Here is a 15,047-nt window from a genome sequence, read left to right as displayed (position 1 = left end):
TTACAAGTAAATCTGGCCCATGTTACCAACCAATGTCTATTTTCCTCTTGTTGCTGTTTCAGTGTGGGATTAGGGCATGTGGTATTTCTTTGATCATGTTACATGACAAAGATGCAATGCATAATTGAGGGGCATATATATATATATATATATATATATATATATATATATATATATATATATATATATATATATATATATATATATATATATATATATATATATATATATATATAGATAGATAGATAGATAGATAGATAGATAGATAGATAGATACTGTGATAGACTGGTGACCTGTCAAGGGTGTACCCCACCTCTCGCCCAAGAAATAAAATTTATTTTCTTGGTTTGCTGCTATGTTCCTGAAAAATGTAAATATTTATAATCATTTTGTTTTGTTTTCTGTTTTTACAGAAACACAAAAGTTTTTGTTCAATGCAGTGAATGCAGTGGGTAGCACTGTTGCCTTGCAGCACGAAGGTTCTGGGTTCAAATCCAACCCTGGGTCTTTCTGGATGGAGTCTGCATGTTCTCTCTGTGCATGCGTGAGTTCTCTCTGGGTACTCCGGCTTCCTCCTACAGTCCAAAAACATGACTGTTAGGTTAATTGGCCTCTCCAAATTGTCCTCAGGTGTGAGTGTGTGCGACAGACTGGTAACCTGTCCAGGGTGAACCCCGCCTCTCACCCATTAAATGCTGGAGATAGGCACCAGCACCCCCCGCCACCCCACCCCATGAGGGATAAGCGAGTCAGAAAATGAATGGATGGATAATAATACATTTTATTTGTAATGCACTTTACATTAAATAAACTCAAAGTGCTACAGGTGAGATTCCCAGGTGGATAAATACATCAATGCAATGTAATCTATCTATCTCTCTCTCTCTCTGTCCATATATATATATATATATATATATATATATATATATATATATATATATATATATATATATATATATATATATATATATAGTCGGGTGACAACATAGCGCCTGTGAAACCGTCTACGTCTGAAACCAGCTCCCAGAGAGGATAGGTTTGATTAACTGGCTATACACTGCCGCGTTTCCTTTAACACGCATGCGCTGCCTTGCCAACAACAAGTATCACAATCTCTATAGTTGCAGTTGTGCTGCACAGGCTTTTCAGCCTACTGTTTTGTGCTTTTCTGATGTTGTAGTCAAGTGTAGCTTAGCTAAGTCTAACTAGAGGTCCCTTTCTTAAATATTCAACTTTGGGACCCTGGTCTTGATATTGCCCACAAGACTTTATGGAAAACATTCAATGAACCGATGAGACAAAACTGGAACTGTTTAGCAGGTGTGTGACCCATTTTATCAGGAAATACAGATAAAACATCATACTGACAGTCAAACCCTATTTGACTCTAATTTCACCTCTGATCGACTCCAACCACGAGAACTAAATCGACGGTTTGGAGTGGCCTAGTCAAAGTATTTGGAAGGTAAATCCAGTTGAAATGCCCTGGGATGACTTTAAACAGACTGCTCATGCAGCTTGAAAATCCTCCAATGTGGCTAAATGAAAACACTCCAGCAGAGCAGAGTGGGTCAAAACGTTTTGGGAGCAACAACTTTTTTACACACAAAAATTAGCTTGGATAATGTTTCCTCTTAAAAACAATTTAAATATCATTTGAAAACAGCTTTCTGTATTTACTTAGGTGATGTTTGTCTGATGTAAAAAAAAATTTTGATCTGATGAAAAAGCAAAAACTGAGGAAATTGGTGAGCTGGCACTTTTTCACAGCACTGTTGATATGATATGCAAACTCCTTCAAATCTTCTCAAGCAAAATAAGCACGTCTGTCCTCTGGCTAACATGTATCCAGCTGTGATAATATCTGTGTGAGGTAAATTGTGTAAAACGGTGAAATGAAAGCAAATTCTGACCATTCGTTAAATACAGCCTGAGATTCATAGAACTGGTTCTGGATTTAAAGAAAGGCATCCAAATGTTTGTCCTGTTGTATTTGCCATTATTTTCTCCAGGCTATTTTTGTCTTATAAATCTGCAGTAATGGAATGTATCAGGAGAGTCATTATGGCAATATTAAATCTATACATGTACGAAAGTTTAAGCATAGCAGTGGTTTTAGTTTCAAATCCACACTAAGAGCTGCTGAGGTTAATGACGTGATACTCAAGGCATTTCTTATTTCCATTTCACCGACCAATCACAGCAGAAGTGGTTATTGAGGCTATTCTGACCTTTAATGAAAAACTCGTGTTGGCTCCATAACTGATTGTTTTTCCTCTTTTCGTGCTTGTTGTCAGCAGCTTTTGGAGATGTCGCAGTGTGGGGTTGTAATAGGAAGCTGTGAGCTGCAGCGTGTGTCTCTGTGCCTGGATGCTGGTTGGTGGTTTAAAAGCTGCTGGCTTAAGGCGCAGGAAATGCTGTCAAAGTTAACAGTGGTCTGGGGAATGAAGCCCTGAGGCAGAGAGGGGCTTTGAGGGGCTTCCTGTGGATCGCTGTAAAACTCAGTCTTCAGATGTAGCTCAGTGTCAGAAGTTCAGTGGCGTTCTAATGAAACTAACCCGGTATATTTGTTGTAAAGGTTATTGACTGATAAAAGGAGGTGTCTGATTGACACTTGGACCAGTTATCATTTGTACAGATTCTGTTAAACTTTGATGTGATGCTTTAAATTTATGTCTAGTGGAGAGAAAAAAATTCATGAATTTGGCTTACACAAAACTTTAAGAGGTTAGTCCATGCTGTTTAAACACATGTATAAAAAAAAATTTAATTGACATGAATTAATTAACTGATCATCAGCAAGTGTGACCACCTCCGTGAAAGCTGGAGTTTTTGGCAGTTTGCTTCTGCGGAGCATAAAAGTGTGTTAACGTAATGCCAAGAAGGAAAGACATCAGCAATGGCCAGTCAGGTGCATGTACATGCAAAAACCTCTGCTGCTGTTCCTTTGCTCTGTAGTACTTCAGAGTACTTATCAAAGAATAAGCTATGGTATGGATTTGTTACACAAACTAAAATGGAAAACCTTTGTAAGTAAAAACTAGGAATGCCGCCTGCTGCTTCCATATAATTAAAGAGGGAAAGATAGAGCCAGATAAAGCCGACTGAATTCAATTCAGATTCAAGTCAATTCAGTTTATTTACGTAATTCACAACGTCATCTCAAGGGATTCTATTGAATCATCCAGCCAGGTTGGTTCAAAGTTTTCTAAGGAAACCGAGCAGATTGCATCGAGCCATTGATTTGCAGCAATCCCTCATACCGATCATACATGTAGTGACTAGGGTTGTCACGATACTAAAATCTCAAATCCAATATCGCTACCCAGGAAAAAATTCAATACTCAATACCATTTTTGATACCACAGGGACAAATAATTAAAGGAATAAAAATATTTTATTAACATGAAAACCTCCTTGAAAAACCTTTTTCAATTTCAACATGGAACATGCTTTCTTAACAGAACCACAAATGCTAATTAAATAAGTGTTTGAACAAAAGCTAAATAAAAAACCCAAATATAACACATACTAAGTAGCATGCTGGCCACACCTAATCACACAACATTAATGTGGAACACCAGTCGCACTAACACAACTAATACGTTTAATGTATTAAATGATTTTTCTTTAATTTATTAACCTGTTGGAATTCATCATAAAGGCCAGGGTGTCGGTTTGTTGTGCTGCTTGAATTCGTTGCCACCACTTTAAAGCGATGTTTGCACACAGGCCTGCTAAGATGTTTGAGTTTCCCTTCTTTGTTTGCCTCATATGCTAAAATATTTAGTATTGATACCATGCCAAATTAGTATTGTATCCGGATACAGTGTTTGAGTATCAATACTTTTCAGAGTGTCAATACATTTGACAACCTTAGTAGTGACAGTGGAAATGAAAACTATTTACCAGGAAGAAACCTCCAGCGGAACCAGAAACAGGTTCAGTGTTTACTGTCATCTGGTCCAACCAACTGGGGGTTTAAGAAGACAGAGAATAACACAAAATAGAGCACAGCAGCATTGATCCAGGAGTACTTTCTACGTGAGAGAAAAGTAAAAGAGCAGCAGTAGTTTCATCTAGGAGAAAAGCACAACTAAGGAGATAAACTCTGAGCCAGTTTTCATGGTAAGGTGAAGGTATTTTGCACAGGTGAATGATATGACAGTAATGAACCGAGGGAGAGCAATGAAATGACACAGACAACCCCACTAAAGACTGAACTGAACACAGAAGCTAAGAACTCAAGGAAACATTGATCTAACAGCACTATAAAAACTAAATCTACCATGGACAGACTACTAACTGACAGGTAACAAAGGAAGAGACAGAATTTTCAGACTAATAAACAATGCTAAAAAGCTAAAAAACTGACTAACTGCACAATTCCCAGGAATGTAAAAATAATCAAACACCTGCAACTAAGAGATTTCTTGAAAAATCGAGCAGACAGTTGAGTTTTCACTTTCATCTTCCATTTGAACAATCCGCTTTGACTCGGCTTGGTGCCTCAATAGCTCCCTTAAACAATGGTCATTGCAATGAGAAAAAAATTTAAAATGTCAACATTTGCCAAATAATCTGAGACGCAGTGTTGGATGTAGTGACATCTAGTGGAACAAACTGTAAAGCACAACAAGCCAAACCATAATGTCTGAATGAAATGTAAATATATTTCCTTCAATTAAAAGCCACTTTCATTATTTGTTATCATGGCTTTTGTTTCCCCATTTCTGGCAACCATCTAGTAAAAACTTAAACTGTGTTACCTGCTTTGCTAAGAGGCGAAAGATTGAAGCGTGAACAACGTTACACTCTAAGTCCTCCAGTCCAACCAGCTAAATACATAGACACAAACAGTAGGTAAGCATTTTCAGTATATCATGACTGGCTAACTGCTTTTCCCAGTAATGTTACATTTAGTTACAGCTTCGCAGCTTTCTACTGAGGCTATTTACCAGTGTTTGACAACAAATTGACAAAAATTTAAAAGCCAAAACTGATCAAACTTAAACATATATGCTTTAAAACACATTTTAAGTTGAACAAAAAATTTATTTTATTTATAAAAGCACAAAACATGGAATTTTCATTGTTTTGTTTTACGTAAGGACCACTTCAACATGAGACAAACATTAAAAAAAATCACACAAAAAATGGGTCAATTCAGTCTTCACTGAATTATTCTACAGTGATAACCCAGTCTTTGAAACACATGTAATAAAATTTGTACTTTTTTAAACAAATAATTAAATATAATTTGTTTTTTAAATTGTATTACAGGCCTCCTTCACATCACCCTAGTCTTTAGCTCCCTGTACAGAATGGTCAGTACTCTGACTGGCCAGCTCCATCACATTCATATTTCCTTCAGTCAGAAGAAACATGAAAAAACAATCAATTTAAATCTACATCTGTGTAAATGAAAAAAAAAAAAACACCATCACGCAAATGACTGAATCTGAGTGTTTAGCAAGTCATGGCTCCAGGTGTTTGCACATCTTAGGGTTGACTGGAGGTTCAAAATTAAGAATGAATAGCTGAGTTACTTCCTTTTAAATTATTTAGATATCCTACAAGCTTTTATCACCATTGCTTACTGCAAAGTTATATGTAACTCTATTAGCATATCTCAGATAAACTGGAGCAACACAGGCAGAAAATCCAGACTCCAGATCAACACTGTGGGCTCCGTGGAGTTTCTCATGCTGAGCTCACATCTGTGCCGTCTGCACTCAGGGTTTGTGTTTGGGAACAAAAGGTCGCCTCCCCTGACTCACTGAAGTATGCAGCGAGCTGAGGAAGAACAGAGCGACAGAAAGAAAAGAAGTTTGTCTCTGCCAGCCTGCGTCATTTCACTGACTCAACACATCACTGCTGTCAGGATGAAGACATTGCACTTTGGGTGTTTCTCTCTCCTTTGTAAACCCCTTTGGGCTCTGAGCTGAGCTTTGGGACTCCTGTCAGACCTGGTAAAGAGCCAGCAGATGTGACAAGTGGATGGATGGGAGAGGAGGAAATATGTACTCTCTGCAGACAGTTTGTACATGCACGAGTTTGACTTTGGAGGCAGATTTATCACCCGTCCTTCCTGGAGAAGTTTGTTGTGTTGCAAATTGTTGCTGGGTGGTGTCGAATGAACTCACTACTGTTGGTAGAAAGTTGTGCAAGAGGACAGGAAGGAGTAAGGAAAGGATGTCTTAGTACTATTCCTGTCCTGGTCTTGACAACACCCCCACGCACCTACTGAAACATTGTGCAGACTAACTCTATTGTGTTTTCTAATTCATTTTGAAGCTGTCTGAAGAGTTGCAAATGGTTTCTTTATTGCTGAAAAAAGTTTTTTATTAAGCTGCTTTTTTAAAAAGACACAAGAGTGTCGACCTTGGCAGAGGGAGTTTAACTTTGCAGACAAAAGTAGGGCAGAAAAATTGCAGAATAAAAACAAATGACAGCAGATTTGGCCCAAACCAGTGATGGGTATGAAAATTATTTAGTTTTTAAGAATCTGGAGTGCCTAAAACATGGACCAGAAGGCATCAAGCAGATTCAGTCAGTCGAATCAGCTTGTGAACAGTCAGAAATGAAGATATCTTGACAGATTTTGACCGCTGTCACACTGAGGGTATGCATGGGTAATCAAGTAATCAATGTAGCCGTCACTGGTCATTCCTTCTGGGCACCTGTGAGTGTAAATGCTTTTCGGCATATCCCAATAATAACCCAGTTTTAGCCAGTTCAAATAAATAGAATTTGGGAGGAAATAATTGCTGTTTCTTTTTGTTTTACAGGTTTATAAAGGCGACAGACTGCAGTGGAGAATATGTGAAAGTGAGCTTCTTAAAAATCTACTTTTACTTTCCTCTTTCATCTACCTAAACATAACCTTTTTCAATGTTGGTTGTTTTGCTGTCTTGTGCTTATGAAACTTCTTGTTTTTTGTTACATCAACTTTGACTATAAAAAAATATATAATTAAAGATGTTATCAGTAACTGTACTTATTATATTAACAAAATGAATATTTTACTAATGTTTGAAAAAAAGAGAAAGAGATACAGATTTGGTTGGGCTTCGGTTGTTGGCCTTATTACTGCCACCCGCTGAACTAAGGGTGTAGTGCTGTTTTCTGCATAAATTCCCACTTTGTCATGAGATTGATTTAAATAAAGGACAATGCTGCAATGGAAATGTGGCTACTTAAAAGCTCCATGCTATCCAAATTCAGTGCTAAGGCCAGGATAAAGCTTCAGTGACTGGGGATTCCCACTCAAACTTCCCGGTTAGCTTAACAGCCAGACTACACACGTTGTTGTCATCTGTTTGCTCGTCTGGTTACTTACTCCTGCCCTCAATTCCTTCTCTGCTTTCTCTTTCTGTATATATTCTGTGTGGTGCTATCCTGTCATTTGCTGGTTCTTCGATTACTCTGTGTCCTGTTTGTTCCTGTTTCCCTTTATGGATCTTTCCTCCAACCACCTGTTTCTCCATGCTCATTTCATTCAGTTCCTATGAGAAGCCTGTCAGTAAGTTTATTTATCATTAAAACATCATCCTGGTCCTCATGTAGACACCCAATAATTACGTGTCTGCATCGAGACCAGGCTTTGGTCCCCATAAGGCCTATTGATCTTCAGAGGTCTGAATAGGCAACATAAACGAGTACACACACACACACACACACACACACACACACACACACACACACACACACACACACACACACACACACTTGTTTTGTTTTAAAGTGGTCTTGGCATGATTCCCAGCTTTCTGATTCCCTATTCAGAGGGAGGAACCATCGGGTCCAAGCTGAGGGGGTGGGAGGTGTCAGATAGAACCATTCCCAGCTCATCCTTAACATAAACTCCTGATATACAGTAGCTTATTTTGCATCTTTTGTTCGTATAATGACACGATGGACAAAAGCTGTTGAGTGATGAGCCCATCTCACAGTGAAGTTACCAGGGCGACAAGGCCAACACTCCCAACGTTCCTGGTCTTGCTTTGGGCCTTTGGTACCGCCACTGTGGATGCCAGTGTGGGAATGCCAGAGATGTCCATCCTACCTCCTCCTTCCCTTACTAACTGTCTGTCCTGTAATAAAAGAAATCAATGCAGAAAAAGGCTGAAGTTCGACTGCAGAGGAGATGCAGCGAACTGACGTGTTTTCTCGCATATGAGATTCTTGTCTTTTACTTTTGGTCTGAATACTGGAGTTGTGTCTAATTCTGCATCTGTGATGTCTTTTAAGTTCTCCAAGGAGAAGTTCTGGTTGGAGCCGCCTTCCGAAAAACTGAGGAAACTGCTGGAAGAGGAGCTGAGGCTGAGCGGCACCAACCTTAAGAGCCATGCCTGGTACCATGGGCCGATACCCTGGGAGGTTTGTTCTAGTTTCATGAAAATATTATTTTACAACACAACTGGACTTTTTTCCAAAGCTTGAAGACGTTTCGCTTCCCATCTATAACGTTTTCTCAATTCAAATGTCTGGAGTAGTGTGGAGTTCCAAGCTTTATATTATTGCCCAAAAAGGCTTGGTTCTGGCTTAGATAACATTAGATCTAGACAATTGAATTGAGAAAGCTTTCTAAATTGGAAGTGTTTTTTTTTTTTTTTTTTGGAATGATCATGACCTAGATGACTGAGAATCTTCACCAGCATTTTACATTTTCATCTCTGCACAATGAAACAATTTTAAGCTTAGAATGTGACAAAAGGTTGAATGTGCATATCAAAAGAGGGGAAATGTGCTTATTTCATGTTGCTGTTGCATAAAATCAAAAATAGGTAACTAAACCCATATAACAAAATAGAAGGTGGTCCTTTTCAATTTTTAGACTTAATTATAAAAAAATTTAGACAAGAAAACGCATATGTTGCATTGTTTTGATTTATCAAACAGAAATTAAACCAAAATGTAAAAGGTTGCCATGATCTCGCAACTTGTGTCAACGATACAATGCAAGCGACTGGTCACTCTGGCTACATGCTCATCCAGGAGGAGTGAATGTGAATCCTGCAAGTCAGTGACTCCTCCTGGGTCTCCTTAAATAGACATTTTTAACCAATCTGTTGGTATGATTTCATTTAATTGACTTTGTAAAGTGCCTTGAAATGATGTGTTGTAATTGGCGCCAAATAAATATATTGAATTAAAATCAATTATATTCAATTTTATTTATATAGCGCCGATTCATGATACACTACATCTCAAGGCACTTTACAAAATCAAATTTCATCAAATTCTCGAGGTTGGTGAGAAAGTTTCCTCTCTAAGGAAACCCAGCAGGTTGCATCAAGTCTCTCCAAGCAGCATTCACTCCTCCTGAAAGAGCGTAGAGCCACAGTGGACAGTCGTCTGCATTGTTGATGGCTTTGCAGCAATCCCTCATACTGAGCATGCATGAAGCGACAGTGGAGAGGAAAACTCCCCTTTAACAGGGAGGAGAACCTCCAGCAGAACCAGAACCAGGCTCAGTGTGAACGCTCATCTGCCTCCACCCACTGGGGCTTAGAGAAGACAGAGCAGAGACACAGAAAGCACAGAAGCTCACATTGACCCAGGAGTACTTTCTATGTTAGATGGTGATAGTGGATGATCTGCCTCCCCTGATGATGTCACAGCTAACAGAACGCCAGACCAGGTGTACCTTCTACGAAGAGAAAAATGACAGAGAGCAAAAAGTTTAAAGCTAAAATAACAACAAAAAATATAGATTGGAGAGTAGTAGGAGAACTCAGCCGAATGAGAGAAATAGACCCTGATGTCCTCCAGCAGCCTAAGCCTATAGCAGCATCATGAGCCACTCTAACTAGAAGCTTTGTCACAAAGGAAAGTTTTAAGATTAGTATTAAAAGTAGACGGGGTGTAGAACAACCTTCAGCTGCATAATTGTCAGCTGCTATTTCCTCACTGTCTTCATCCATCTCACGTCATTGTGGGGAGTTTTTCTCCTGCTCTATCTTAAGTTCCCACCACAACAACCTGCTTTAACCAGGTTCAGGTTTGGACTTTGACTAGGCACGTTGGTTATTCTCTTTTTGTTAACCATCCAGTTGTAGATTTACGGCTGTGTTTGGGATTATTGTCCTGTTGATGACCCGGTTTGGCAGACTCTAGAATATTTTGTTATGGAGCTCATGGTCTCATCAGAGACTGCAAAGCACTCAAGTCCTACAGCTGAAAGACAGATGCAAATCATCACCTCTCACCTATCATGCTTAACACTTGGTATGAGGCATTGTGCTATGTTTGTTTTTTTCTCCAAACCTCCCACTGTGCATCTCTAGTTTTGTGTGATCTTTTCAGAGGATATTTTTGTAACCCCAAATCATCTCCCTTCAACCAGCATGCATGACAGTCTGTTTTGTTTTTAGACCTGTAGAGTAGTACATTCAAATGAAAGCGAGTTTACATCCGTTCACATGTCTCTATAACGGTTAGTAATCACACAACCTGTCATAACCACAAACCAATTATTAATAGAATAGAATTCAATTTTATTGTCATTGCACTGTCACAAGTACAAAGCAACGAAATGTGTTCTCTGCTTTTAACCCATCACCCTTGGGGAGCAGTGGGCTGCCATGTGCGGCGCCCAGGGAGCAATCTGGGGTTAAGGGTCTTGCTCAGGGACCCAGAGTGCAGGCGCTGGTGATCGAACCGGGTACTTGCATCCTTCTCTGAGTGCAAGCACGCTGTGCATCCTTCTCTGAGTGCAAGCACGCTGCTCTAACCACTCGGCCACGACTCATGACATGATGCAGTGTGACAAAGCATAGTATGTAAGGAACTGACGTATATTACATTTACGCCTTGTGGAAATTAAATAAATTGCAGATGAAATGCATGTGATAGCTTCAAATTAATATGAGGGAAAAGTGGATTTTTCAACAACCCATCTTTTAAAAAGAACACCCACTGTAGACGTTAAGTAAAACTACTCGTTTCTTCTAAAGGAAACAGATCTCCAGTTTTTGCCAACAGTAAATTCTGCATAAAGGAAATGAGGAATTCACTTCTGATGAGCCACAGATACCTGTTGATTGACAATGGTGGGTTTCTTTCAGACTTCTTGCAGAGACTAATAAGGTCGCTTTATATCGATGTCTATATTTACGAACCTCTGCCAGAAGGAGCACTTGCTCGTCCGTGTAGTTACAAATATTCGCAGGTGCGTGGTGTGGAAACATTTGGCCATGTGGAGGGGTGTGGAAGCCAAAATTATGTAATATGGCCGTGCAAGCCTCGTGAATCCATCAATAAACCAGGCTTAAAGCAGAAACAAGCAACCTCTCTATTAGTAAGCATCCAGATTAGTTTCTGCAGCCTGGAGGGTTTGCTCCAAGGCATGAGTTTACCTGCTTTCTGTTTTTTAAAGCCTCTGCAGTGTTCATCACTTGCCTGAAGGAGAAATACAAACTCTGTGCTGCATGATATCATGTTACTAAGTTTGAGGCTGTGGGATGTTGTTGGTTGTTCGGTTGTACGTTTAATTGAAAGCTACCAGATGCTCTGTGTAATGAATTATGTTACAAAAAATACTATAAAATTAATTTTGTCTTTATACAACAAAGAAATTCCAGAAGAGACTGTCCACACCAAACCAATATTATGAGACAAGAGCCTCTGTGAAGCTTAGCGCTGAACAACAACGATAATTTTAGTGATAATAATAATAATAATAATAATAATAATTTGTCTTTTCTCACTTTTCTGTGCATGGTCAGGGTTTGCAGTCCATCACAGGCAAGGCAAGGCAAATTTATTTGTATAACACATTTCAGTACAGAGACAATGTTTTACATGATTAAAATATAGGAAAATAAAACACAATAAAAGCAAGTAGGAATAAAATGTAGAAATAAAATAGAACATGGGAGAATAGAAACTAAAAGCAAACGTTAAAAACTGTTGGACTACAAAGTTGAACTAATTTATATAGAACTGTCGAATGCAATCCTAAACCTGAGTTTTTTCATTTAAAGGAACTCAGGCTTTCAGCGCTTTTACACTTTTCTGGGAGTTTGTTCCAGATCAGTGGAGCATAGGAATTAAATGCTGCTTCTCCATGTCTGGTTCTGGTTCTGGTTCTGGTTCTGCAGAGCAGGCTGGAGCCAGAAGACCTGAGTGGTCTGGAGGGTTGATGCCCTGATAACAAGTCTGTGATGTATTTAGGTGCTAATTCAGGGATTTATAGACTAACAGAAGGATTTTAAAGTCTATTCTCTGAGATCCAGGGAGCCATGGAAGGACTTCAGAACCGGGTCCATGTTCTCTACGTTCTTAGTCTTAGTGAGGACTTCAGAACCGGGTCCATGTTTTCTACGTTCTTAGTCTTAGTGAGGACTTCAGAACCGGGTCCATGTTCTCTACGTTCTTAGTCTTAGTGGAAGGACTTCAGAACCGGGTCCATCTTCTCTACAATCTTAGTCTTAGTGAGGACTTCAGAACCGGGTCCATGTTCTCTACGTTCTTAGTCTTAATGAGGACTTCAGAACCGGGTCCATGTTCTCTACGTTCTTAGTCTTAGTGGAAGGACTTCAGAACCGGGTCCATGTTCTCTACGTTCTTAGTCTTAGTGGAAGGACTTCAGAACCGGGTCCATGTTCTCTACAATCTTAGTCTTAGTGAGGACTTCAGAACCGGGTCCATCTTCTCTACAATCTTAGTCTTAGTGAGGACTTCAGAACCGGGTCCATGTTCTCTAAGTTCTTAGTCTTAGTGAGGACTTCAGAACCGGGTCCATGTTCTCTACGTTCTTAGTCTTAATGAGGACTTCAGAACCGGGTCCATGTTCTCTACGTTCTTAGTCTTAGTGGAAGGACTTCAGAACCGGGTCCATGTTCTCTACGTTCTTAGCCTTAGTGAGGACTTCAGAACCGGGTCCATGTTCTCTACGTTCTTAGTCTTAGTGGAAGGACTTCAGAACCGGGTCCATGTTCTCTACGTTCTTAGTCTTAGTGAGGACTTCAGAACCGGGTCCATGTTCTCTACGTTCTTAGTCTTAGTGAGGACACGGGCAGCAGCGTTCTGGATCAGCTGCAGCTGTCTGATCCACTTTTTAGGCAGTGGATCTTATCTTATGGGGTCACGGGGGGGTGCTGGTGCCTATCTCCAGCATTCACTGGGGGAGAGGGAGGGTACACCCTGAACAGGTTGCCAGTTTGTCGCAGGGCTACATAATGGCAATTTAGAGTAAATAATAACAGCAACAACAACAAAACAACAACAATAATAATAATTCTTATTTGCTATGAGGAAGTCTTTTTCTTATTTGAAATGAATCATCCCAGTTCTTCAACACAAAAGTGTAATCAGATTAAAATATAAGTATAAATAGAAGAAAACAATACATTTTCTTGAAAAATGCTGTATTTCTGTAAAACTTCACTTGAGTACCGGAAAAACTCACATTAGTGCATTTACACCTTGTTTATGTTGAGGAGAAACCGCATCCTGTTTGCTTCAAGAAGTCTTTGAACAATTTTTTATTCTGTTGAGACAAATAAAACAAAAACCTTTGAAACCTCCGCTGATTCTTTTTACTTCTTTCTTCTTTTTGCCTTGGATGGATGAAACATCTCTGCAGGTGTCGGAGAGTTTGGTGGTGAACGCAGGTGATTTCCTGCTCAGAGACTCTCGGTCCAGTCAGGGCGGCTTCGTCCTCACCTGCCGCTGGGAGCAGAAAGCCCTTCACTTCCCCATCAGGAAGATGGTGCTTGAGTCCGGTGAGATGCACAGCTGGGTCCAGTACTGCCTGGAAGGAGAGGCCTTTGACTCTGTCCCAGCGCTCGTTCATTACTACGTAGGCAGCCAGGTGGCTCTGACGCTGTGGAGCAGAGCTCAGATCAAAAAGCCGGTGAACAGGACGCTGCCGCTCAGTTTCCTGGAAACGGCCTTCAGCGCACCACCCAGCCAGAGACAGCTAAAGGAGGACGGCATGAGAGACAAGAGGGTCTGTCCGAGCAGGTGGAGGTTCACCCTGAATATTTTTGGCTTCATTCTTTGCATTATTTGTTAGTTTTTTTACATTGTCTACTTGTAACTAAAAGAGCCAGGATTCATTTCTGAGATCAGGGCAGAAAAGACATCTGTCTTTATTTTATTGTGACAGAAAGAAGCAGAACCTGGACTGTCTTCCTTTCAGTGTTTTATCTTAGTTGTTTCTGTCATTCTGTCTTCAACCAGTCCGTCCTCACTGCAACACAAAATCAGTGGAGCTGATGGGAAACAAGACAGCCGGATGCTGAGTCCTGCCAGAGATTCTCCCCACAGTCATAGTGAGTCTCATTTTCCTCACTATGTCTCACTATGAAATGTTTAGAAAAGAATGGTAGCAAGAAGTACGTTTCAACAGCATATACATGCAAGAAAGAAACATTAAAACCTAAAGTTAAAATGAAATGACATCTTTGAGTTTGAGTTATATTTTTATTGTTTCCAGTTTCTTTTGCTTTATAGAGTAAAATCCATAAATAAACACAAATTAAAACTTTGAGGAATAAACTCACTAAACAAACTAGAATCGCTGCAAAAAGATGGAGAGGCACAAACTGGACACCGGTGGTGCAAACGTAATAATCAACTAAAGGCTTAATGCTGATGAGGGAATTCAGACATTTCAATTCAATTTTCAATTCAATTTTATTTATATAGCGCCTAATCATGAAACATGTCATCTCAAGGCACTTTACAAAGTCAAGTTCAATCATATTATACAGATTGGGTCAGATTATACAGATTCGTCAAAAATGTCCTATATAAGGAAACCAGTTGATTGCATCAAAGTCCCGACAAGCAGCATTCACTCCTGGAGAAGCGTAGAGCCACAGGGAGAGTAGTCTGCATTGTACATGGCTTTGCTGCAATCCCTCATACTGAGCAAGCATGAAGCGACAGTGTGAAGAAAAACTCCCCATTAACGGGAAGGAAAACCTCCGGCAGAACCGGGCTCAGTATGACCGGTCATCTGCCTCGACCGACTGGGGGTTACAGAAGACAGAGCAGAGACACAACAAGAGAGACAAAAAAGCACAGAAGC

The 15,047-nt window shown here is 39.8% G+C and overlaps 1 protein-coding gene across 3 annotated transcripts in view; it reads left to right on the top strand.

The window, feature by feature from the left end:
• sh2d3cb (SH2 domain containing 3Cb) overlaps positions 1 to 15,047 on the top strand; it is an 86,724-nt gene that overhangs the window by 47,012 nt on the left and 24,665 nt on the right. For all 3 annotated transcript variants that reach the window (XM_036144301.1, XM_036144300.1, XM_036144302.1), the window contains 4 exons: positions 6,793 to 6,832; positions 8,255 to 8,383; positions 13,596 to 13,975; positions 14,195 to 14,286. In XM_036144301.1, the coding sequence (XP_036000194.1) occupies positions 6,793 to 6,832; positions 8,255 to 8,383; positions 13,596 to 13,975; positions 14,195 to 14,286 (641 nt within the window). The remainder of the gene's footprint in view (positions 1 to 6,792; positions 6,833 to 8,254; positions 8,384 to 13,595; positions 13,976 to 14,194; positions 14,287 to 15,047) is intronic.

The sequence above is a fragment of the Fundulus heteroclitus genome, chromosome 12, assembly GCF_011125445.2.
Source record: "Fundulus heteroclitus isolate FHET01 chromosome 12, MU-UCD_Fhet_4.1, whole genome shotgun sequence".
Lineage (NCBI taxonomy): Eukaryota > Metazoa > Chordata > Actinopteri > Cyprinodontiformes > Fundulidae > Fundulus > Fundulus heteroclitus.
This window is presented reverse-complemented; position numbering and strand designations above follow the sequence as displayed.